The sequence below is a fragment of the Xyrauchen texanus genome, chromosome 26, assembly GCF_025860055.1.
Source record: "Xyrauchen texanus isolate HMW12.3.18 chromosome 26, RBS_HiC_50CHRs, whole genome shotgun sequence".
Taxonomy (NCBI): domain Eukaryota; kingdom Metazoa; phylum Chordata; class Actinopteri; order Cypriniformes; family Catostomidae; genus Xyrauchen; species Xyrauchen texanus.
This window is the reverse complement of record NC_068301.1, coordinates 3,136,927-3,162,601: the sequence shown is the minus strand read 5'-3', so window position 1 is coordinate 3,162,601 and position 25,675 is coordinate 3,136,927. Positions and strand designations below refer to the sequence as shown.

Here is a 25,675-nt window from a genome sequence, read left to right as displayed (position 1 = left end):
GAGAGAGTGTGAGTGTGAGTGAGAGAGTGTGAGTGAGTGAGAGAGTGAGTGTGAGTGAGAGAGAGTGTGAGTGAGAGAGAGAGTGAGTGTGAGTGAGAGAGAGTGTGAGTGAGAGAGAGAGTGAGTGTGAGTGAGAGAGAGTGTGAGTGAGTGAGAGAGTGAGTGTGAGTGAGAGAGAGTGTGAGTGAGAGAGAGAGTGAGTGTGAGTGAGAGAGAGTGTGAGTGAGTGAGAGAGAGTTAACAAACATATTTACGTTATCAAACAGAAGCATTGAAATCACAAAGACTTACACTTACCTCGGCCTAAAAATCAGTTCTACAGGTAATTTTACTTTGGCTGTGAATGAACTCAAAGAGAAAGCTCAAAGGGCTTTTTATGCCATTAAAAAATCCATTAAAATTGATATTCCAATTAGGATCTGGCTCAAAATATTCAAATCAGTCATCGAACCAATTGCATTATATGGCAGTGAAGTGTGGGGTCCACCTGTAAAATTTGACTATTTAAACTGGGAAAAACATCCCATTGAAACTCTGCATCTGGAATTTTGTAAAAGAATAATTTATGTCCAAAGAAAAGCCCCAAATAATGGATGCAGGGCAGAATTAGGCCAATACCCTCTCCTTCTGAACATTCAAAAAAGAGCCATCAAATTCTGGAAGCACCTAAAAACAAGTGACCCCAACACATACCATTACAAAGCCCTTAAGTACCAAGAGCTGAGCTCAGTGAAGAGTCCCCTCTGCCAGCTTGTCCTGAGACTGACTGAGGTCACACCTGAGGAGATCGTCCAGTCTCAGGATAACGGCACACTCACAAACATTCGGCCTAACCAAATTATACACAAAGAGAAAGAAAAATACCTCATGCATTGGACAAACACCATTAAAACTCAACACAAACTGGAATGTTATTCGGCACTAAATCGAGAGTACACGGTGGCAAACTATCTGACCACAGTGAGTGACAGAAAATTAAGAAAAGCACTGACGATGTACAGACTCAGCGAGCACAGTCTGGCTATAGAGACGCCCCGCCGCAGACAGACATGGCTACCCCGTGAGGACAGATTGTGCTCCCAATGCATCCTGGGAGTGATTGAGACAGAACTGCACTTCCTCACAGAATGCCCAAAATACCAACCAATTAGAAACAAATATTACCACAAATTTAACAATATATACCCAGAGTTCAACGAATGTACCCCGACACAAAAAATGTGTTTTATTCTGGGTGAAAAGGAAGAATGTGCAAATATAGCTGCAAGATTTGTGTCATCCTGTAGAAACCTGAGGGACAACCAGAGCTAAAATAAAATAAATAAATAATACAAATAATAATACATGAATGTATTGATGACCCCTGACCCCAATCCCCGACCCCTGTATCCAAACCTGTATAATGTTGCATAAATGATGAATGTTATCTCTTTATAGTTATTATTGTTCTCATGTCCTTGTTCAGTTCATGTTCTGTTTTCTATGTAATTGCTTTGGCAATACAAAATGTCTTTGTCATGCCAATAAAGCTCGTTGAATTGAATTGAATTGAGAGTGAGAGAGAGTGTGAGTGAGTGAGTGAGAGAGTGTGAGTGAGTGTGTGTGAGTGAGAGAGAGAGAGTGTGAGTGAGTGAATGAGTGAGTGTGTGTGAGTGAGTGTGAGTGTGTGAGTGAGTGAGTGTGTGAGAGAGAGTGTGTGAGTGAGAGAGAGAGAGTGTGAGTGAGTGAGTGAGAGAGAGAGTGTGAGTGAATGAGTGAGTGTGAGTGAGAGAGAGAGTGAGTGTGAGTGAGAGAGAGAGTGAGTGTGAGTGAGAGAGAGAGAGTGTGAGTGAGTGAATGAGTGAGTGTGTGTGAGTGAGTGTGAGTGTGTGAGTGAGTGAGTGAGTGTGTGAGAGAGAGTGTGTGAGTGAGAGAGAGAGAGAGAGTGTGAGTGAGTGAGTGAGTGAGTGTGTGAGAGAGAGAGAGTGTGTGTGTGTGTGTGTGTGTGTGAGAGTGAGTGTGTATGTGCTACTTAATTACATTTTATGTTTAATTCAATTTAATTTAACTTTAATGTATAAAATGTAAAAAAAAACTACATTTAGACATTTCAATTTCACATCAAATTTCTATCATATTTAATTTATGAATCTACATAAATTAATAAAAAAAATTATTACTACATTAAATTCATAAATTTAATGTTTTTATTAATTTTGTGAAAGATTTCACAATTCATTTTCATGGAAATTTGGTATGAAATTGCAATGCGTATATATTAAAATCAGGCTTATTTATATATTATATTTGTATTGCATTTTTTCATGTATAGTGGAACTTCTTGACCTTATCATATGATTATTGCCATTATTATATGACCTTATTATAAGGTCATATATACATTACAATAATTCATAATGCATCTTTCTGATCTTATCACATGATAATTGACCTTATATGAATGTATTATAAAAATAAGGTCATGTCGTTTATAATGTATGGTGGGATTATGAATGCATGATTGTAAAGTTATAACAAAACTACCCGCCACATTATTCAAATGTATTTCGTGGCTTATACTGAGAATGATCGTGTCTGGATGAACTGTACAGTGACTGTTAGTTGTGTTGTTCTGGATTTGTTATGGTGACTTTCAACACAGACTTCCTCATCCAGCAATAAGAGAGCGTGGAAACACTGCAGATATATTCATGATGGCTGAATGACTCCCAAATTTGGCCCTGGGAAAGTTTCACTGCATTTCTCAAGGTCAAACATACAGTGTTGTATTATTGTGACCTTTGAGTGGCAATAAAGATCAAACTTTATGTATGCAGATTTGATCATCAGTTAATTGCAGACTTTATGAAATAAATGAGTTCTAGCAGAATGATGCCACTTTATTTTTTAAGACCCGGATGTGTGTGTGAATAATATAATCTTGGCTGAACTGGTTGCAGTGCCCTTTAGCCATTGTTATCTTCACATATTATGACCCATTGCACTTTATTGCTTAATTGGATTGCATATAGTGGGTCAGATTGATAAGAAAGTTGCGGAAATGTGCTGTTCGGGAACTCGGAGATATATCGGTCATATATAATGCATTGCTTTCATTCTGTGACAGGCATTGTATCTTTTAATCAGCCATTTATTTATTTATTTATTTATTTATTTATTTATTTATTTTGCACTGCTAGCAGCATCGATCAGAATTGCAAAACAACATTGACTATTCTTTTTATAGGTTTCCTGAATGCTTCCCCCCTTCCATTGGACCAGATCGTCCCGCTCCAAACCTCCACTATTGTTCTAGCCAATGTTGCTGTAAACGAATTATGTTTTGATAGCACCACACAGGCATTGTGTTACTCTTTTGTGAAATTCATGTGAAACAATATAGAACAAAACCGCATGTGAGGTCCTCCAGAGGCGTTGTGATCAGTAAAATCACTAATATTTCCTTTTGACCTTGTTGATAAGCGCTTGTGTTCATGTGCAATGGAGCAATTCGCAGCTCGGTTTGTAACTTTAAAAGTGTTTGTGCATGTTGTTGAAGTGAAATGAACCAAAGCAACACAATACTCCAACATTTTGTCACAACTTGATTTAGTTGCGTTCTAGACAATTGAATTAGTAAAATTGAAGTTTACTTCTATTTGTGTAGCATTGATGAATCTGGGCAGGGGATTTCCATTTGCCAGCATGCTTTGCATGGGACTTTATGGGGTGAACAAATGTTGAAATTAAATGTTATTTTATGCATTTATGAGCTAGATGAGAATATTGGTTAGGCTGGAGTTTTGGGGGTTACCTTTGTGGTAAAGAAGGGTCCTTATGCTTTGGTTGAAGATGGACTTTCACTCTCATGTGATGCTTGATTCGAGTGCTGTTTAGCTCTACACCAATGAGCCAAATCATTATGACCACTCACGTTGATCATCTCCTAACAAGGGCACATGTCGCGGTCTGGGTAGATTAGATGGTAAACGGCAAGACTTGTGGGGTGCTCCCGGTCAGCAGTGGTGAGTACCAACCGATAGTGGTCCGAGGAGGTACAAACCACAAACCGGCGCCCAAGGCTCATCAATATGCGAGGGCAACGAAGGCTGTCCCGTCTGGTCTGTAGCTCAAGTCATAGAAAATTGTAATGATGGTTACGGGAGGAATGTGTCACAACACACAGTGCACCGTACCGTGCTACATATGGGGCTGCGTAGCTACAGACCGGTCAGAGTGCCCATGATGAACCGTGTCCACCATCGAAAGTGCCTACAAGGGGCACACAAGCATCAGAACTGGACGCCTGGTCCGATGAGTCCCATTGTTTTTTGCATCACGTGGACGGCCATGTATGTGTGCACCATTTACCTGGGGAAGTGATGGCAGCAGGATGCACTTTGGGAAGATGACGAGCCAATGGAGGGAGTGTCACTTATGACACGTGCCACCTACCTAAACATCATAGCAGACCAGGTACACCCCTTCATGGCAACAGTATTCCCTCTTTCAGCCGGATAATGCACCCTGCTACACTGCACACATTGTTTGGGAATGGTTTGAGGAACATGATGAAGAGTTCAAGGTGTTGCTCTGGCCTCCAAATTCCCCAGATCTCAATCCGATTGAGCATCTATGGGATGTGCTGGACCAACATGGAGGCCCCACCTCGCAACTTACAGAACATTACATTAACATTTATGCATTTGGCAGACGCTTTTATCCAAAGAGACTTACAGTGCACTTATTACAGGGACAATCCCTCCCAGAGCAACCTGGAGTTAAGTGCCTTGCTCAAGGACACAATGGTGGCCGTGGGGATTGAACCAGCAACCTTCTGATTACCAGTTATGTGCTTTAGCCCACTACACCACCACACACAGAACTTGAAGGATCTGCTGCTAATGTCTTGGTGCCAGATACCACAGGACACCTTCAGGGGTCTTGTAGAGTCCATACCTCTGCGGTTCGGCGCTGTTTTGCCGGCATGAAAAGGACCAACGGCATATTAGGCAGGTGGTCATAATGTTTTGGCTCATAAGTGTATAAGCAGTTGCTATCAAATTGACAGTGCAACAGTTTCACTGTCCTTAAACTTGCTCAACTGGCATATCATTAATAATAATAAAATACATTTCGTTGGACCAACATAAGAAAATTAATTAAATAAAAAATTAGTCAAATTTGTTTGACTAACCTAATAAGGTTGAGTTATAACTACTATAGTGCATTGATTTGACCTAAACCAACTTATTTTGGCTGAATTAAACAGACTCAATCTTAATGAAAGGAATTAAATTGCTTGATCTGGATAACAACGGTTCATTCGACATATTGCACATCATCTTTATGTAGTGTATGTGAATAAATGCACACTAGACGGTGTGTACAGTGTGTACAGTGACCCTTGACCAACCTCTCCCATTATCACCCGAGCACGTGGTTCACTTTGACCTTTAACCCCTGTTCACCACCTGTTAGGTGTGTCACAAAAACATCCTCAAAATGTCTGTTGTCTTAAGTCGTTGCTGGTCCTGTCAGTAATCGTTTTTGAGATTATAAGTCTGCCGTGTTTCCTGTTAATGTTAAGTGAGTACAGGCTGACACTGATAGACACAGATGTGTGTAATGGGAGCCAGCCAAACCTCACTCTCCTGACCTCAAGAGGTGCAGTAGCGAGTGACGCTAGAGGCTGTAGCCTTTAGCCTCCTTGTTAGAGCACCCGCCTCCCACGCTGGTTCGAGTCCCGTACGGAGCGGGTAGAACAGGAGCATCACAATGGTGCCGTGACCCGGATGGGAGTGAGGTTTAGAGGGGTGAGTGTAACGGGAGCCAGCTGGTAGATAGCTTTGCAGTGTGTAAACCTCACTCTCCTGACCTCAAAAGGTGCACTAGCGACTGACACTAGAGGCTGTAGCCTTTAGCCTCCTTGTTAGAGCACCCGCCTCCCACGCTGGTTCGAGTCCCGTACGGAGCGGGTAGAACAGGAGCGTCACAATGGTGCCGTGACCCGGATGGGAGTGAGGTTTAGAGGGGTGAGTGTAACGGGAGCCAGCTGGTAGATAGCTGTGCAGTGTGTAAACCTCACTCTCCTGACCTCAAGAGGTGCACTAGCGACTGACGCTAGAGGCTGTAGCCTTTAGCCTCCTTGTTAGAGCACCCGCCTCCCACGCCGGAGACGTTGGTTCGAGTCCCGTACGGAGCGGGTAGAACAGGAGCGTCACATGTGCAACTCCGCAATAACTTCAAGTAATCACATCTGCCATACATATCTAGTTAGTAATTGACAGGTAAATGCATAAGTGGTAAATAAAGTTACATTAATAAGACTCTGCTACAATGGTACTTTAATGTAAGCCATTACTGTCTTATTATCATATAAGGGATATCATGGTATTAACATGGGACTCCAAGGTACTTCAGAGTAAAGGACAAACCATTTCTTTTGTTTGGTGTACAGTCAGAAAGTTGCTTAATTTGAAATATATCCTATAAATTAGCCTATAACGTAATCCAGTTGCCTTTCATAATGACTGATGTTTTCAACCTCTTCATCAGCATTGTGTTATGTTGCATAAGCTTGTTTTTTAACCACATTGGTATGTAAATTTGGCCTTTTGTGCACATCATAATACACAGTCTGTTATTGTCGTTCCTTCAATTTCAGTAGAAAAAGATGCACTGAAAACCCTTTAAATACAGTATATACAGTACAGATAACCCGGTAATGCACACTTGAGGACGTGTTAAAGTCACAGAGGAGATTACTTGTGGAAAATGTCCAAAATAACTTTTCAGGAGAACTGATAAAGACTTAATCCTGTGGGGTGTGTGAGGTCAATGATTTTATAGCCAAGTCATTTATAATTACTGTAAGAGTGTTATCTCTAAACTGACCTACATAATTAAAGTAAAAATATATAAAAATGAGACTTTTGATTACTTTTGGTCTGTTTCAGTTGGATTTCACTGTCTCGTCTGCTCAAAGTTTGTCTGCTCGGATGAAATCGAAGTTCATTTGCTGATGTGTTTCTCCAAACCCAGACTTAATTATAATGGTAAGAACAGTTCCTTCCCTCCATGTAGATTATAGTGTTTGTTAAATCACTTATTTTTATAAAGATATTGCGATTAACCACCAAGAAACTTATGCGATTAATCGCAATGAAATATCTTAATCCACTCGTTTTTATAAAGATATTGCGATTAATCACGATTAACTACCAAGAAACTTATTCAATTAATCACAATGAAATATTTTTGTCCACTCGTGTTTATAAAGATATTGCAATTAATCACGATTAACTACTAGAAAATTATGTGATTAATCGCAATGACATATTTTACTCGTTTGACAGCCCCAGTGCTTTTAAAATGTATGTTGCTAACAAATAGTAGCCTTCATAGCAACAACTGTAGTTGTAGTTATGTTTTTGAAATATAAAAAAACCAGCACCTTTAAAATGTACATTGTAGGTTTGACTGCTTTTTTTTTTCTCGTCTTTTCTCCCCTATTTCGAACACCCAATTCCCAATGCGCTCTAAGTGCTCGTGATGGCGTAGTGACTCGCCTCAATCCGGGTGATGGAGGACGAATCTCAGTTGCCTCCACGTCTGAGACCGTCAATCCGCGCATTTTATCACGTGACTTGTTGAGCGCATTACCACGGAGATGTAGCGCGTGTGGAGGCTTCACGCTATTCTCCGCGGCATCCACGCACAACTCACCACACGCCCCACCGAGAGCAAGAGCCACATTATAGCGACCACGAGGAGGTTACCCTATGTGACTCTACCCTCCCTAGCAACCGGGCCAATTTGGTTGCTTAGGAGACCTGACTGGAGTCACTCAGCACACCCTGGATTTGAACTCGCAACTCCAGGGGTGGTAATCCGCATCAATACTCGCTGAGCCACCCAGATAGGTTTGAATGCGTTTAATTTATGTTGTAAAACAAAATGTGACTGTTTCTTCAAGTAATGTTAACTACAGACCTTATTTTACTCACAAATCAAAAATCCATGGGAAATTCCAGAGGGAACGCATGGCTTGAAAATAAGTTTTGGGACTACAACCTGAACAGCTCTTTTGTTGACTGCAGAACAGTGCCCCATTCTGACATCTTTTCACCTCTGCTCCTTGTGCCTTGCTATAAGCTTCTCTTGATACTGCTGTAGACTGATGTTTTGTCTTATTGTAGAGGACGTTTTGTCCCAGGACTCTGGTGAATGTTCGATATGCCTGGATGACATGGTCCAGGGAGACACTATTGCTCGGCTGCCCTGTCTCTGCATCTACCACAAAAGGTATGAGAATCATTCCCAAATGCAATTAATCAAATTCACACATACCTGTTGTCTCAAGCTGTTGAAATCATCTGCTCTTCTGCTCCTCCAGGTGCATTGATGAATGGTTTGAGGTCAACAGGTCATGTCCAGAACACCCTACAGATTAACTTGATGTCTCCAAACACATGGGTTATGTTGCAAAAGGTCAGAAATGAGGCACTTTCCATGAATGGGATACACATTTTATGGCCCAGGTATACTTAGTTTTTGCGCGTTCTGGGTTGGATCGGACCGGGCGACTGCGGTGCCTTTCTGAGTATACTTTGCTGAATAGCAATGCGTTCAATGCATGCACACTACAACCGCTTTGTCACACTCTTTTAGTTCAGTCAATGGGCAGCTCATGCATAGACGAGGACTGCGTCCGTTGGTCAAGAAAATCTGGGTGGTGCGCGGTCAGGTCACGAGGCTGTGCTGATGACGAAATTTGAATTGGAAAGATTTTGCTGTAATTTATGGGGAATATAAATTCATATCAATAACTGCAAATCAGCATTTGGTCCCAAAATAGCTAGACCCCACTAATCCCTACACACATATTTATATTATATATATATATATATACAGTCTGCTTCCAATGCATTTAGAGGGTGTGGTCCTGGTCAAGACAATCTCCTGAACTCCAAACTGAATGTCAGAATGGGAAAGAAAGGTGATTTAAGCAATTTTGAGCGTGGTATGGTTGTTGGTGCCAGACGGGCCGGTCTGAGTATTTCACAATCTGCTCAGTTACTGGGATTTTCACGCACAACCATTTCTAGGGTTTACAAAGAATGGTGTGAAAAGGGAAAAACATCCAGTATGCGGCAGTCCTGTGGGCGAAAATGCCTTGTTGATGCTAGAGGTCAGAGGAGAATGGGCCGACTGATTCGAGCTGATAAAAGAGCAACTTTGGCTGAAATAACCACTCGTTACAACCGAGGTATGCAGCAAAGCATTTGTGAAGCCACAACACGCACAACCTTGAGGCGGATGGGCTACAACAGCAGAAGACCCCACCGGGTACCACTCATCTCCACTACAAATAGGAAAAAGAGGCTACAATTTGCAAGAGCTCACCAAAATTGGACAGTTGAAGACTGGAAAAATGTTGCCTGGTCTGATGAGTCTCGATTTCTGTTGAGACATTCAGATGGTAGAGTCAGAATTTGGCGTAAACAGAATGAGAACATGGATCCATCATGCCTTGTTACCACTGTGCAGGCTGGTGGTGGTGGTAATGGTGTGGGGGATGTTTTCTTGGCACACTTTAGGCCCCTTAGTGCCAATTGGGCATCGTTTAAATGCCACGGCCTACCTGAGCATTGTTTCTGACCATGTCCATCCCTTTATGGCCACCATGTACCCATCCTCTGATGCTACTTCCAGCAGGATAATGCACCATGTCACAAAGCTCGAATCATTTCAAATTGGTTTCTTGAACATGACAATGAGTTCACTGTACTAAAATGGCCCCCACAGTCACCAGATCTAAACCCAATAGAACTGCAAGATGCTATCCTATCAATATGGGCCAACATTTCTAAAGAATACTTTCAGCACCTTGTTGAATCAATGCCACGTAGAATTAAGGCAGTTCTGAAGGCGAAAGGGGGTCAAACACAGTATTAGTATGTGTTCCTAATAATCCTTTAGGTGAGTGTATATATATGCGTGTAGGGATTACACAACAGTTCATAAAATATTTAGTTTGACCTTAATTTGACAATCAACATTTTCTCCTTTCATTGACTATTTGTTAAAAAAGAAGAAAAAAATGTAGGCCCAATGTATTACCCTACAGGTGGAACGTGCCATTACACACTGCTGCACAGCCCATTTTTAAAAACTAGCACTGTATGCTAACGGTTTTATCGCTTGTATTGTAACACCAACACAGAAATTGCCATTTTTTCCCACTTGCAGGTACTTTTTCCAGTAAAGGGACCCTTTAAGACCAGCTGAAAGACAGATCAGGACAGTATATTTCTCCAGGATCTGACTGGTTTTGAGAATTGAGTGGATTTAAAATCCCTGCTGCTCTGAATCTAAAGAAAAGCATGCATGTACTTTGCCACATCGTGCAAACAGACATGAAGCCTGTTTAATGGTACTCTTTTCAACATCTTTACCCATGAGTCCATCTGGAGATCGGGTGTAAACTACAGTTTTACAGCTTCATGTTTGACAATCACAAGATGGCTTACATTTTCCCCAACAGAGCATTTTGCCGACCTGTTCTCAACCAAGGAAAGACTTTGTGAAAGACTTTGTGGCCACATACTAAAAGCAGTGACATACGTAAATAAATGTGATTATTTTATCCTGAAATAATAGCAGGATTGATGCTTCTAGTTCAGTAAAAAGAGATGAATCTTAGATTATTTCGTCATTATTAGATATGAAGTATTTAGATATTTTCCCAAATGTATTCAAGAGAACTTTTTGTGGAATTCTGACATTTTCTCCCAATGTGCTGCTATGTACTGTATATAACATGAAGAACAAAATCATTGATAACAGAAGAAATGTACATGCCCTCTCAAATCTGTGCGTCCATTTAATTGAAATCAATTGAAAATGGTTCTTTGATTAACCTTGATATAATGCGTTGTGCCCATGAAGGTGACCACTAGACTGTTCAACCAATCTCACATTTGTGTGTCAATCAAAAACCACAATAAATACATAAAATGTGTACATAATACATTATATGTGCGAAATTGAAATAAAATAACACCAAGTAACTGAAATGCGATATCAGAGGTTCTCTTCACAGTGATGTTCAACAGTGAGCAACATACAAATGTGATATCATCACATGTGATGCATCAGAGTATCAAGGAGTTATATTAGATGGAAAACGATGGAGAACCTGTACGAGGATATCTTGTGTGACATCTGGACCTAAAACCTTTATTTTATGTTAATGATTACACCGTTGTACTTCGATAATGGCAGCAGAACATTGTTGCAGACTAGGAATGTTATTCATGCATTATTGTCCTAATTTACAGTATCCTTACATTTGAAACGCTTTTTTCTATTCTGCGTTTAGTTTTGTTTTCAATAAATAAACATTTCAGCGTTATTTCAGTGTTTTCTTTTTTTTTCTGCACATCAGAATGTTATTTAATCGTAAATAAGAGTAAATAGTAAATAATCGATTCAATGTGATAATACGATTATCACCGCCGTGCATGTGATCAGCATTTCAAGAAGGAAATAGCTGCAGACCGGAGACCTCCAAATGGGGGTGGAATCTCCAAAAGCGGGCGTGGTTACTCCAAAAGGGGGTTGGGGCAACTCAAAATGGGGCATCACTTTCACTCACGGTTAGGGAAAGGGTCAGGTTTGGGGCTCCCTATATTTTCAATGGTGATTTGGAGCTCACGTCTTTTTTGGAGCAATGCCTGCTGCTATACCCTTCCAAAAAGGGGGCGTGGAAGTGACGCCCCATTTTGGAGTAGGCGCAACCCCCTTTTAGACTAGCCCTGCCCCTTTTGTAGTAACCACACCTTCTTTTGGAGATCCCGCCCCCATATGTAGTTACATTTCACACAGCCAGTCTTTAGTGAGCAACTGAGGTAAACTCTGAGGTAAATTTAGATGAATCACAATGTGAAACCTTTTTAGTTGTTTTAAATGTCACTTTGGTATGACTAACTTTACACTAATCGCGTTCACCTACCAAAATTTAACTTGAGTGCATCAGAAAATGCAATAGTATCTTAATTAAAAATACATGCATTTTAGATATAGAGTCATATTGATTGGGTTTGATTAAAGGTGCACTCAGTAACTTTTGTCTTTGTGTCATCTTGAACTTACACTGACACCTAGTGGCTTGGATGCAAAATCAATAGCTTTCAGTTTCAGATGCCATTGTAGAAATGCACCTAGATAGCATCCAGATCTGGGCCAAATCTGGCTTACTTTTGGCACTTCTGGTTTGGTTCTGGCCTTGACATTTTAACTCCATTGTGTGAATTAGCATTTGTCTGAAGTCTCGTGTGAGTCCGGTCAACCAAAAGAAACAAGGCAAAGACAGACGTTCATTTGGCTGAGCGTTGGCTTGAGTTTGGTCAGCCAAAACTGTCTGAGTTCTGGGCTGAGTCCGGTTTGCCAAATGAAGAAAAAAGACATGCTGTCGGCTGAATTACGGCATGAGTGCGGATAAACAAGACGACGCGCTTTCGACTTATTTCTGGCTGGCTTGAGTCTGTTTACAAGAGAAGAGAATCAGCTGATCATGTTCAACCTTTCAATGCCCTCAATTGATCTCAAGCTACATAATGAAATTTCTAAAAAAGCCTTTCTAGAAATATTGGTTCAACCATATATATATATATATATATATATATATATATATATATATATATATACAGACAGTTCAAAAGACCCATATTCTGGATGTACAGTGGCTGCTATATATATATATATATATATCAGTATTCACTACAGAATTGTCATTCTTCTAGCTCTTGAATGGGTAGAAATACAACAATGAGAACAGCAATACAGTATGTACAGACTCATTATTAGTAATAAAAAGCATGCAAATCAACATCAACACAAGACTTCTGTGTCAAATCTACGCTATAGGTTACAAGTAGCTATGTGAGTAAAACAATACTTTTATTCTACTTGAGAACTTTCCAATCTGTTTGATGTTTTGACTGTATGTTTGACAGTATGGTGGAGTATATAATCAAGTTATGAAAATGAAACACTTTTGTATTTGTCAGCAGCTCTGGGATAGAGTATCAAGAGAGTATCATCTTGTGCATGCAGACATTTTTTTTGTGCGCTCAAAATATAATTTTGCACATGCATAAAAAAATTGTGTGCTCAAAATATCATTTTGCGCATGCAGAAAAAATGTTGTATGTTCAAAATATCATCTTGCATGTGCAGAAACAAATTTGTGCGCTCAAAATGCAATTTTGCGTGTGCAGAATTGTGGCGCATTTGTAACTCCATATTTCCGGCAACTAAATCCTCTCGGAATTTCCCCTCCAATCAGGATAGATAACCCTATTTTTGTGCAGCGAGAACGAAAGTGAAAGTAAGAATATTGTCTGAGTTTTGCCTGTTACCATTTTACATCTGGCACAAAAGATGTCGCACAGAGGTTGCTTATTTAAAAAAGTAACTTAAGTGTTATTAGATAAATTCACGGAGAACAGCTTTTCAGTGAAAATTTGCCTCCACGATATTGGGGTGTTTTGGGTTGCATGAGCTGTAATGAGTGGTTGTGTGTATTTGTATATCCTGTCTTATATTCTAAAATGAGAACTTTCCTGACCCTTGACTTAAAAAAAAAAAAAAATACATAATTTATATGTTAAAAAATATATTTATTTAAATATTTTCGATTATTTGTCTTTATCTTATTTATGTATACATTTTGGATGGTTTATACATATTTTTATAGATTTTTTTATCATTTCTATTTATTTTATTTGTTTATTTTTTTCCTTAACCTGTACTTGTCTTTATGATTGTGTTCATACATTGTTTGATCTTATTGAAAATGTATACAGAAAAAACTTTTTGTGCACTTTTCCGACAGTCCCTTACCCACCATATGCAAATCAATGTTAAATTGGGGACAAATTGCGTCCCATATACAAACATCATTATATCTTTAAATACGGGACGATCCCGTATTTTACTGTTTTGTATTGTTGGTGCCAGACGGGCTGGTTTGAGTATTTCTGTAACTGCTGATCTCCTGGGATTTTCACACACAACATTCTCTAGAATTAACTCAGAATGGTGCCAAAACATCCAGTGAGCAGCAGTTCTGTGGACTGAAATGCCTTGTTGATGAGAGAGGTCAACAGAGAATGGCCAGACTGGTTCAAACTGACAAAGTCTATGGTAACTCAGATAACCGCTCTGTACAACTGTGATGAGAAGAATATAATCTCAGAATGCTATTTTGAGAAGGGGTTGGTGCACAAACATTTTTACAAATGACTTCTAAAATTTAAAATGTTCATCATAAAATGTGCTGATCCAAAAAAAAAAAAAAAAAAAAAAATTATAATTTACATATCAAGTGCCGTTTCTTGATAAAAGTCAACAAACTGGTGTTTCCTGCAGGTCACTTCTTGATGTCAGTAATCTGATCCAATATGGAAGTGCCGGTGTATTTGTTTGTTTCCAGTGTCTGAAGCTTTTGTATGTAGTTTTGAGGTAATCCGTTCTGTTGTGCCCCTAAACATACAACCTAGATGAAGAATGAGATGAGATAAACATGCAAATGAATCAGAGTCTCTTCCCTTACACTTTTCATGATGTTTCATGATGTTATTATTGGACAAACTTTGGTATTGTTTACAGTCTTGTACACACTAGGTGTGGTTAAAGAGACTACTCCATTTTTACATCTTCTGAAGTAAATGTGAGGTGCTTGCCTGTGCAAAATTCATATGTATGATGCAAGGGTGTTGTGGATGGTTGCTAGGGTGTTACTAGTTGATGACCAGAATTAATAGTCTGTCCATTTTGTGCCCTGTAACTGAACTTTATGCTGATGGTGGACAGTAAACTGTACCTGTTTATACTGTGGTGAAGGTATACAAGGTCTGAAATTGTTCATCTTATACGTCCGGCAAAGAAGTGACCCTTCCTCTGTGTCCACTCTTACCTCTATCGGACTGTAGACACCTTCATGTACCTGTTCTTGTCTGAAACAAAGTAATGGCACATGTAAACGTTTAGGTACTGAAAAGAGATTTTACTAATTGACTTATTGGGTTCTGGATCATATTTGACCCCAATATCAAAAGAAAGAAACAATTAAATATATACATCAATATATGGACCTTTATGCTGTTTTTATGTACTTTTTGGAGCTTGAAAGTTTAGGACCTCATTCACTTGCATTGTTCAGTGCTGTGAAAAAGTATTAACCCCTTTCCTGATTTCTTCTATTTTTGTGTATTTTTCATACTAAATTGTTTTAGATCTTCAAACGAGATTATAACATAAAACAAAGGCAACCGCAGTAAACACAAAATAGAGTTTTCAAATGTGTTTATTTTTATTAAAGCAAAAACGTTATCCAACACCTATACCACCCATGTGGAAAAACAAACTTCCCTTTAAACTAAATAACTGGTTGTGCCACTTTTAGTAGCAACAACTGCAACCAAACACTTCTAATAACTGGAGATCAGAATTTCACAACGCTGTGGTGGAATTGTGGCCCAGAAAATTCTCCCTAAAGGTTTGAGGATCATCAAGGTGTGTTTTGGTAAAATTCAGATGAGCCTTAATATTCTTCTGGGTTAGCAGTGGTGGTGGTGTAGTGGCTAAAGCACAGAACTGGTAATTAGAAGGTTGCTGGTTCGAGCCCCACAGCCACCACCATTGTGTCCTTGAGCAAGGCACTTAACTCCAGGTTGCTCTGGGGGATTGTCCCTGTAATAAGTGCACTGTAAGTCACTTTGGATAAAAGCATCTGCCAAATGCATAAATGTAAATGTAAATGAACGGTGACCTTTATTGAAGCAAGAGAGGCCTGCAGTTCCTTGGACGTTGCTTTTATTGTGACTTCCTGGATGAGTTGTCGCTGTGCTCTTGGAGGAATTTTCGGAAGGTCGGACACTTCTGGGAATGTTCTCTACTGTGCCAAGTTTTCTCCATTTGACCATAATTGCTTTGTAACTCTTCCCAGACTGATATATTTCACTCCCCTTTTCCCTCAACATTTCTGGAATTTCTTTCATCCTTGGCATAGTGTGCTACTGGGTGAGACCTTTTAGCCAACTTCATGCTGCTGAAAAAGTTCTATTTAGGTGTTGATTTGATTGAACAGGGCTGGCAGTAATCAGGCCTGGGTGTGTCTAGTCCAGCTGAACCCCATTATGAATGCAGTTTCATAGATTTGGGGATTTAGTAACTAAGGGGGGGGGAATACTTTTTTCACACAGGCCCAGTTGGTACTGGATACATTTTTTGTTTCAATAAATAGCATTATCATTTAAAAACTGCATTCTGTGTTCACTCAGATTGCCTTTGTTTTATGTTATATATTATGTTTTTAATTTTTTAAACAATTTAGTATGAGATATACACAAAAACAGAAGAAATCACTTTCACAGCACTGTATATATTAACAGACATCATATCTCCAAATCTTGAAGAGTTTGAACCCACAACCTTTCAGTTACCAGCTCAAATCTTTAACTACTAGGCTAGACCACCTCATGTTTGGGACACATTAAAGCTCTGAGCATCATTATTCTGGGTTACAGGGGATCTCACCTGTCTAAACTGTTCAGGTGTGCATTGTCTATCCTCCACACGACCCCCCACACCTCCTCTCCATCACTCTCTTGTATCGTGGCCACTCCACCATGCCAACCGCAGTCAGTGCAGTCTCCCCAAAGACCAAAATTCAGCCGGTAGTCCTGAGAAGATACATTATGACATACATTTATTCTGTACAGTAATAAACCTTGCTAAGCTCTAAAAGTGATGTTTAGTCAAACCAGTCTTTCAAATAATGCAATCATAGTTACTAGTTATTGTTACAACTGTAAACTCATAATAATCCTTTTAAATGTACTTTGGTGGTATCATGATGTAGTTATAGTATCAAAAAGTATTACCATAGAACTCTAATATACAGTTGAAGTCAGAAGTTTACATACACCTTAGCCAAATACAGTTAAATTCAGTTTTCCACAATTCCTGACATTTAAACGTAGAAAATATTCCCTGTCTTAGGTCAGTTAGGATCACTACTTTATTTTAAGAATGTGAAATGTCAGAATAATAGTAGAGAGAATGATTTCATCACATTCCCAGTGGGTCAGAAGTTTACATACACTTTGTTAGTATTTGGTAGCATTGCCTTTATATTGTTTAACTTGGGTCAAACGTTTTGGGTATCCTTCCACAAGCTTCTCACAATAAGTTTCTGGAATTTTGTACCGTTCCTCCAGACAGAACTGGTGTAATGGAGTCAGGTTTGTAGGCCTTAAGCCATTTTGCCACAACTTTGGTGGTATGCTTTGGGTCATTATCCATTTGGAAGATGCATTTGCGATGAGATTTAACTTCATGGCTGAAATGTTGCTTAAAATGTTGCTTCAATATATCCACATAAATTTCCATCCTCATGATGTCATCTATTTTGTGAAGTGCACCAGTCCCTCCTGCAGCAAAGCACCCCACAACATGATGCTGCCACCCCCATGATTCACGGTTGGGATGGTGTTCTTTGGCTAGTCTCACCCGTTCATTTCTAGGAGACAGAATGCATCTCCTTCCTTAGCGGTATGATGGCTGCGTGGTCTCATGGTGTTCATACTTGAGTACTATTGTTGGTACAGATGAATGTGGTACCTTCAGGCATTTGGAAATTGCTCCCAAGGATGAACCAGACTTGTGGAGGTCCACAACAGTTTTTCTGAGGTCTTGGCTAATTTCTTTTGAGTTTTCCATGATGTCAAGCAAAGAGGCACTGAGTTTGAAGGTAGGCCTTAAAATACACCCACAGGTACACCTCCAATTCAGTACACCTCCTATCAGAAGCTAACTGGCTAATTGTCTAAAAGCTTGACATCATTTTCCAAGCTGAGGCACAGTTAACTTAATGCATGTAAACATCTGACCGAATTGTGATATAGTCAATTAAAAGTGAAACGATCAGTCTGTAAATGATTGTTGGAAAAAGTACTCATGTCATGCACAAAGCAGATGTCCTAAACGACTTACCAAAACTATAGTTTGCTAATATGTAGAGTGGTTTAAAAAAAAAAATTAGCTTTAATGACTTAAACACAAGTGTATGTAAACTGACGTCAACTGTATACCATGGCAATGAATAATTATCAAACTCGTGTACCATTTTGGTATTTGACTGGCACTTTAAAGTACTTAACTTGAATACCAAGGTATTACAATTTTACCATCCATGTTTAATCCACGTAAAAAGCTTTCATAACATTTCTGTCACTTTAATTTATTTTTGGATGACTAATACCAAATGGTTGATACACCCTGTCCGTATGGTAGGCTTGACTTCAAAGTGCTGCATTTTGGTAAATTATTTTGTATTAACTGATTTATGAATAATCTAGTTATAAACATTGTTTACCTGTATTGTGCCGATACAGTGAAACACCGCTGATGGGTTTTTCAGTTGCAGTCTCTCTTTCAGTAAATTACTGCCATAAGCAAAATACCAGAAACAAGCGCTGGATGACATTATCTCAAACTGTTCGCTTAAACCATTCAGAAAGAAGGGTATAACACAGATTAGTGATTCAAAATGTGTGCCCTTCAGTGGACTCGGAGAACATGAACGCCCGAGGGAAGTCGACTCGAGTTGATGGAAAGAGTCCTAAACTTTCAACATGGCGGACGAGAGTACAGTTTATGTAATGAATGAGAGGTCTTGTTCATTTTTCAAAATACAGCTAATTGTTAGCGTTTTCCGTTTTTATCATACTTATTTATGTATATCAGCAACCATTCTATGCATGTTGTACATTTTTACACCGTGAAAATAGCTTGTATTTCACCAAAATTCCGTTATCTTCAGCTAGCTGAGTGGTAGTATTATGGTGTCAAAATAAAAGTCCCTCAAAAAAATATACGAATGAACTTGGCGTCGTCCATGTTTCCTGGGTAGGGTTGCCCAGCTGTGCGTGAGGTCTCACGTAAGTTGGGAATTACATTTTGCACTAACTACTAGCTACACAGTAACTAGTTAATTTGTAAGTCAGTCCTTCATTTGGGCGCACCAACTTTACTTAAGGCAAGACTTAGCTAGTAGGCCTTAATCTCTCTGTAAAGTAATGCACAGTAACATAATATAATGTTTACCTGTATTGATCCAATAAAAAGCCTTCATATTTGTACACAGTAGTGTTAAAAGCCATGCATTTCAATTTGAGCTCATTACGGTTGTTTGCTAACGTAACTCTCAGCTGTAATAAATTATATCCCCATTAAAATACAATACGTAATAAAAGTAGATCTGATAAATTACTTTTTTGCCCAGTGTAAATAACAATATATAGGAACTGTATTTATAAGTAAGGGGTGATAAATAAATACTAATACAACAGGCTGGAAAAATAGACATATATTCCTTTTAATATCCTATTGTTGAAACTGAAAACTGCACCGTTTGAACGGATTCATGCCGCTTAAAAGTAAGATTTTTCTCTCTCGTAAATGTAAACATCATCATACGGTATGTCGAAAGGATGGATGGATGCCTGCGACGAACACAAACTTAACAAACTTAAAAAAATATCACTCCTGGCCAGTCTTCCGTAAATATTTCGTTCATACGTAGAGTTACGTTCTACCTAAGTTTATTGGTGCAACGCTCAAATATTTAGTAGCGCGTAAATTCGTGCCCATTTACGCCACAACTAGCCTAACCGTGCGTTCACACCAGAGGCGGCGAGAGCGTCAAATCGACCGGAAGTCATTCATTTTCAATGACAGCCAGCGTCTCTCGGCGACGAGAAGCGGCGTGGCGAGTCTTGGGCGGTGTGGGCGTCAGATGAAAGTTCAAGTGCAGTCAACATTATGGTAATGAGCTGTGACGCGGTTCGGCGGCAACCTATTGGAATATAGAAGTGCTCCGCTCTAGCGAAGTCTAGAGAACACAACCGTGTAAACTTTGGTTCCCACCAAACATTAGTTCTGAAGATAAAGTGGAGAAACTAATTATTGCCGTTGCAGGTTTCCCAGTAGTATATGATCTGTCCCTGTTTGCTTACAGGGATATAAAACAACCAAGACCACAGTTATTATTACAAATGTATTTTATTTTGATAACAAACAACTATAATTTTAATTACTTTCTGCCATCGATCGATTTCTTATTTTCACATTTTAAAGAGTTCATGAGGATATACGCTACTTGTGATAGGTCGGCAAAAAGTAAATGGTCGACATGTCTGGATGTTTAAATTGCGGCCCCCTTTAAATATAGTTCACAAAACAAAGCATTCTGAACAATCGTTGCCGCCTATTTCAACTACGTCAGAGCGTCCACGAGCGTCCTCAGGGCAGAGCGAATTTTGACGCTCTCGCCGCTTCTGGTGTGAAAGCACGGTTAGTTGTAACTTACGCACAGCTGGTGCAACACTACCCTGTTCTTAACGACAACAAAGCACATGAACACGACGTACTCGTAATGACCACTTCAGAAGTGGGAAGTAGGACAATTCCGATAGCACATGAAGGCGGGAATATACTGCTCTGGAACAAGTGTTTTTCTGTGTATTGTCTATTTACCTCAAAGGCAGGGGTGGGGAACTATTTTGGTAAAGGGGCCAAGTCGGGCTTTAAGTAGTGCACAGGGGGCCACATTGTATTCCTTTTGAGATACAAGGTTCTGCATCAATTTAACATACATATATTTAAATCTTAAATTGGGGGTGTTGCATCTCTTATCTGGCAACCCCGAGCATGTTGAACGCTTGTGGAGGTGCATTAGGTCCCAATGCAAGATAAATGAAACATCCAAGCCTTTAGGATAAATGAGCCGCGGGCAACACACTATCATGGCGGAATCGTCAGGATTTGTACGACTTTTCTAAATTTGGCTAATTCGTATGATATCGTGCGACTGCACTCGTTTGAATTCTTAACACTATCACTACAGCCAATGACATCGCTGGACATCTAATCATATTTACACACTCTACTAGTTTAGTTTAGATAAGGGGTTTGGGTTGGGCATAATATTAATAAATATGTCCTTAACGCCTCGTGCGCGGAACTTGCGCTTACGTCCACATTTGACATCTGGAAATTTGCTCTTGATGAAGTCGTATGAGTATATGCGAACAACATCGTGCAAGACCATATGAAATAGGCAACTCGTAAATTATGTACGACTTTTCATGAGATCGGGATGGCCGCGTGCCGGATCCGGCCCTCCACATGGTTTAATGTGGTCTGCGAGATGGCCATAAGATGCCCTGGTCTGCTCAGAGGCATCCGATTTTGTAAATGAATTGTTCATTTGAATCGACTCGGTCGAAAAAATCCATAAAGCGTTCGTACGTCATTCAAATCAAAACTTTGATTTTAAGTACAACTATGAGGGAGCAATATTATTAAAGTGGATTATGTTGTTAATAATAATATTAAAAAAATAAACAATGTTTGACACAAGCTAGAAAAGAGTGACTAATTGAAGTAAAAATAAATAAAATTTCGTGATGGCTCACGAGAATCGGTTCTTTGAAACGAAAAGTCAATTTGAACTGATTCACTCAAATAGATCAGACTTAGGACAGCTGACCCATCGTTTTCAAAATAAAAGTCCCCAAAATCACTTGCTGAAAGACCAGGCAGACAAGTCTGTCAAGTCCCAAACACTGATATTTACTTCTACATTTAATTAAACATGTACTTCACTAATGTCAGTCATTGTTGTCCATCAACCTCTCTGCAACATTAATGAAAAATAATAAAATTATGAAAAATGTAAACGAAAAATAAAACCTTAAAATACACAAGTTATCATAGCGTTGCAGTGGCGTTTAAATTTATAAAAATAAAACAAAGAAAGGTTCCCATAATGTTAGGAATTGGTCCTCAAAAAAACCCAAACGAGAACCATACGCTAACGTTAGGGGAACGTTCAGTGTTTGCTGGGCATTAGGGAACATGACTTCTTATGTCCAACACACGACCCACTTTAAATAAGAGGGAATATTCCTTCAACAAGTGGAGATTTTGAAGGATCACTTTATTGAAACAATCTAGAAAAATAACCAGACACACAGATCTGCATAATTTGCCACATACAGTTCAGCACTTACAAACAAAAGTCTCAAAACTGTTTTCAAAATGAAGGCATTTTTTAAATGTACAAAATGGGGGGGAAAAAATTATAAACTTAAATCGCAAAGTACTTTCTAAAGCAAGAACGAACAAAAAACAAAAATGCTGTACAAAGTGAAAAAATGTATAGTGGCTTCAGAGATTTATCTCCTGGGCCCTCCCCGGCCACGCCCTCTTCCTCTGCCACGACCCCGCCCTCTTCCTCGGCCACGAGCAGCCACTGTAGGAAAGGTAAAATAATTATTAACACTTGCTTCAAACCAAATCATTCATCTGTGACAGCTTTTGAGATTGAAATTTTAAAAAGTACAGAATGGTAGACGATTCGACAGTAAACGGCAGTAAAAGGGTACATTGTTTCTTAAAGGAACAGTTCTCCCCAAAATGAAAATTTGCCTATAATTTACTCACCCTCAGGCCATCCAAGATGTATATGACCTTCTTTCTTCAGAATAGGATTTAAGATTTTTAGGAAAGTTTCTCGTGTTTTTAGCTTCATCCAATGCAAGTGAATGGACACCAATGCCACCAAAGCACACTTAGTCAGCATCAAAGAAATCCACACGACTCCAGCCGACCAAGTCTTCTTTAGTGAATCGATACGTTTGTGTGAAAAACAAATAGCTAATTAAACCCCCCTCCCCTCTTTTCTTCCCAATTTGGAATGCCCAATTCCCAATGCGCTCTTATGTCCTTGTGGTGGCGTTGTGGCTTGCCTCAATCCGGGTGGCGGTGGACGAATCTCAGTTGCCTCCGCGTCCGAGACGTCAATCCGCACATCTTATCACGTGACTTGAGTGCATTACCACGGAGACCTAGCATATGTGGAGGCTTCACGCTATTCTCCGCAGCATCCACGTATAACTCACCACACGTCCCACTAAGAGTGAGAACCATATTATAGCGACCACAAGGAGGTTACCCCATGTGACTCTACCCTCCCTAGCAACCGGGCCAATTTGGTTGCTTAGGAGACCTGACTGGAGTCACTCAGCATGCCCTGAAAAGGAACTCACGACTCCAGTGGTGGTAGTCAGTGTCTTTACTCGCTGAGCTACCCAGGCCCCCAAAACATAAAAAACATTGCTTCCTGTAAACACTCGATGCCTCACGCCGCTGATGCGTGACCTCACGTTGGCGCGCTCACACGAGTATTCAGAAGTTCCGCTCCGTTTACCACAGAGGAGCATTCTTCACGCAAGAGGTCAATTCAAACAGCTACAGAGATATGGTTTTATCAAGTTAAAAAAATTATAATTAGCGATTAGTTTTTCACAAACGTATTAATTCAATTCATTAGACATTACTTGATCGGCTGGAGCTGTGTGGATTGCATCGGTGCTGCGTAAATATGCTTTTTGGACCGCCAGACATTGGTATCCATTCACTTGCATCGGACGAAGCTAAAGACATCTGAAACGTTCCTAAAAATCTTAAATCCTGTTCTGATGAAGAAAGAAGGTCATACATCTTGAATGGCCTGAGGGAGAGTAAATTATCAGCAAATTTTCATTTTTGGGTGAACTATTCCTTTAACATTGGCAGCAATACACGTTCAGTGCATTCATGTACATCCATTCCAATGGCAACAGGTACAGCAACAGCAGCCTGTCGTCCCTACATCTCAATGACAACAACTCACCAGCCTCTCTCTTCTTTGACTTAACCTTGGGTTCAATGTCAACCAGCAGTGTGTCCAAAGGAAGACTGTCGGGCAGGATGAAATAGCGGATGTTGTTTCCACGGATACTAAGGGACTCAAGTTGAGTCGGCTCTCTGTTTTTAAGTGTCATCTTCACAGCTTTGAGGTGAGTGTTCATACTGACATCCACACCTGTCATTTATATGAATGAAAGATGTATTCGCCAATCAGTTCAAGAATTCTTTATAAACAGAAAATTGAACAATATAACCCAGGTCAGATGCTCATGAAGACAATAATAATTACCAGTTATCGTGCCATGGACCTGTGTGCCATTCTTCAGTTCAATAGTCACTGTTTCATGACTCAATTTCATCAAAAACCTGCAGGATGCAGACAAAGAGAGACATTGGAACCACTTACGAGTACACATCACAATAACAACACACGTTTAAGTCTTTTAAACAATATTAAGCCACACATTACATTTACAGTACATATCACTGATGCAATCATTAAGTTAACCAAAGTTTCAGTACAGAACTGTTTTACAGTCAATTTTCTGTTGTGCTTTTGTTGGTTTGAGGACAAACATCTACAAACTAGTGGCCTAAATGCACAACTCTATAAACTTAAGATAACCCTCAAATGAACATATCAAGTAAAACGCACAATTTCCATTAAAATGCTGCATTAACTATAGTGAAACTGTAATAAATAAATAACCATTCATTCATTCATTCATTCATTCATTCGTTCGTTCGTTCGTTCGTTCGTTCCGCCTGCTGCAGCTTAAAAACTAGCCAACAGCTACATACAATCGAACTCCATCTATCAAAATGTATTATATTTATCGGCATATTATTAGTGCATTTTTTTATATATTGCATGTTTAAATAAAACTACCTGACGAGTTTCATGCTTGCGGTGGATTTTAAGGGTAAATCCTCCACCCGAAAGAGAAAAATCTGTAGCGCTAAACGACAAAGAAGCGTCGGTCGCTACTGGAGAGATGCGGGATATTACTTCCGGTTCGACCGGACTCACAATCATCGACGCGGGTTGCCTCTACACAACAAAATCACCCAAATTTATATATTTAACACTTGTGCGTTAATTAAAAAAAGGTTACTCTTAGACGATAAAAATGTCTGTGTCAAAAAATATGCCATAATAATATTATATATTAATTTTAGTAAATGTTTTAACCAACATCAGTCCTGATCATAACCACCAAATATTCCGAATTATTTAGGATTTTAACCCTTTAAATGCTTGTTTGTTTACAGAATGCCACTGTACTCTGTAGTTTTTGATGAAAAAAAAAAAAATGAATTATTTTCCAAATACTAAATGCTATGGGGATTTTTGTTGTTGTTGATTATCACAGTCTGGGACATGTCAGTGATTAGCAACAACACTGATTTTGATGCATTATTCTTTTTTGTGCAGTGTCAGATTAAAAAAACAAACACACGCAGGACCTTAGAGGACAGAAATGTCTGACGTTGATGTTTTAAGTAACATCAGTCCTGATCATAACTATCAAATATTCATTCATTTTCAGGATTTTAACCCTTTAAATGCCACTGTTGATTTTTACACACACACACACACACACACACACACACACACACACACACACACACACACACAATTTTAGCTGCATCATTTATTCAATTGGCCTGCAGTGCTCTGTAATACAGTAAACAGTGAATAGGGGAAAAGCTTGTACTTGCTCCATAGGCTAAAAATGAGAAAAATGGCGCCATCTGGTGGAAATTATTACAAATGTTAATTTTGAAGCCAGGGCTCCGGAATGAAATGCATAATAGCATAACATTCATGATTTTATACATTAATGGCAGTGGGATCAAATATTGC

At 39.4% G+C, this 25,675-nt stretch overlaps 2 protein-coding genes and 1 pseudogene across 2 annotated transcripts; 1 reads left to right on the top strand and 2 right to left on the bottom strand.

Moving 5' to 3' along the window:
- The window catches only part of LOC127619522 (E3 ubiquitin-protein ligase znrf2-like), an 18,290-nt pseudogene extending 5,667 nt beyond the window's left edge, over positions 1 to 12,623 (top strand).
- An 81-nt stretch (positions 12,624 to 12,704) lies between these two features.
- On the bottom strand, positions 12,705 to 18,779 carry LOC127620131 (gamma-glutamylcyclotransferase-like). The gene is made up of 4 exons (XM_052093236.1): positions 18,428 to 18,779; positions 16,588 to 16,733; positions 14,873 to 15,005; positions 12,705 to 14,545 (listed from the first exon to the last, which is right to left on the bottom strand). Exons 1-4 carry the CDS (start codon positions 18,536 to 18,538, stop codon positions 14,420 to 14,422), a joined length of 516 nt encoding a protein of 171 aa, XP_051949196.1. The 5' UTR covers positions 18,539 to 18,779; the 3' UTR covers positions 12,705 to 14,419.
- Positions 18,780 to 21,652: 2,873 nt separating this feature from the next.
- Positions 21,653 to 24,816, bottom strand: LOC127620230 (small nuclear ribonucleoprotein Sm D1). Its single transcript, XM_052093377.1, has 4 exons — positions 24,698 to 24,816; positions 24,098 to 24,174; positions 23,792 to 23,983; positions 21,653 to 22,369 (listed from the first exon to the last, which is right to left on the bottom strand). Exons 1-4 carry the CDS (start codon positions 24,709 to 24,711, stop codon positions 22,293 to 22,295), a joined length of 360 nt encoding a protein of 119 aa, XP_051949337.1. The 5' UTR covers positions 24,712 to 24,816; the 3' UTR covers positions 21,653 to 22,292.
- Between the last annotated feature and the right edge of the window lie 859 nt (positions 24,817 to 25,675).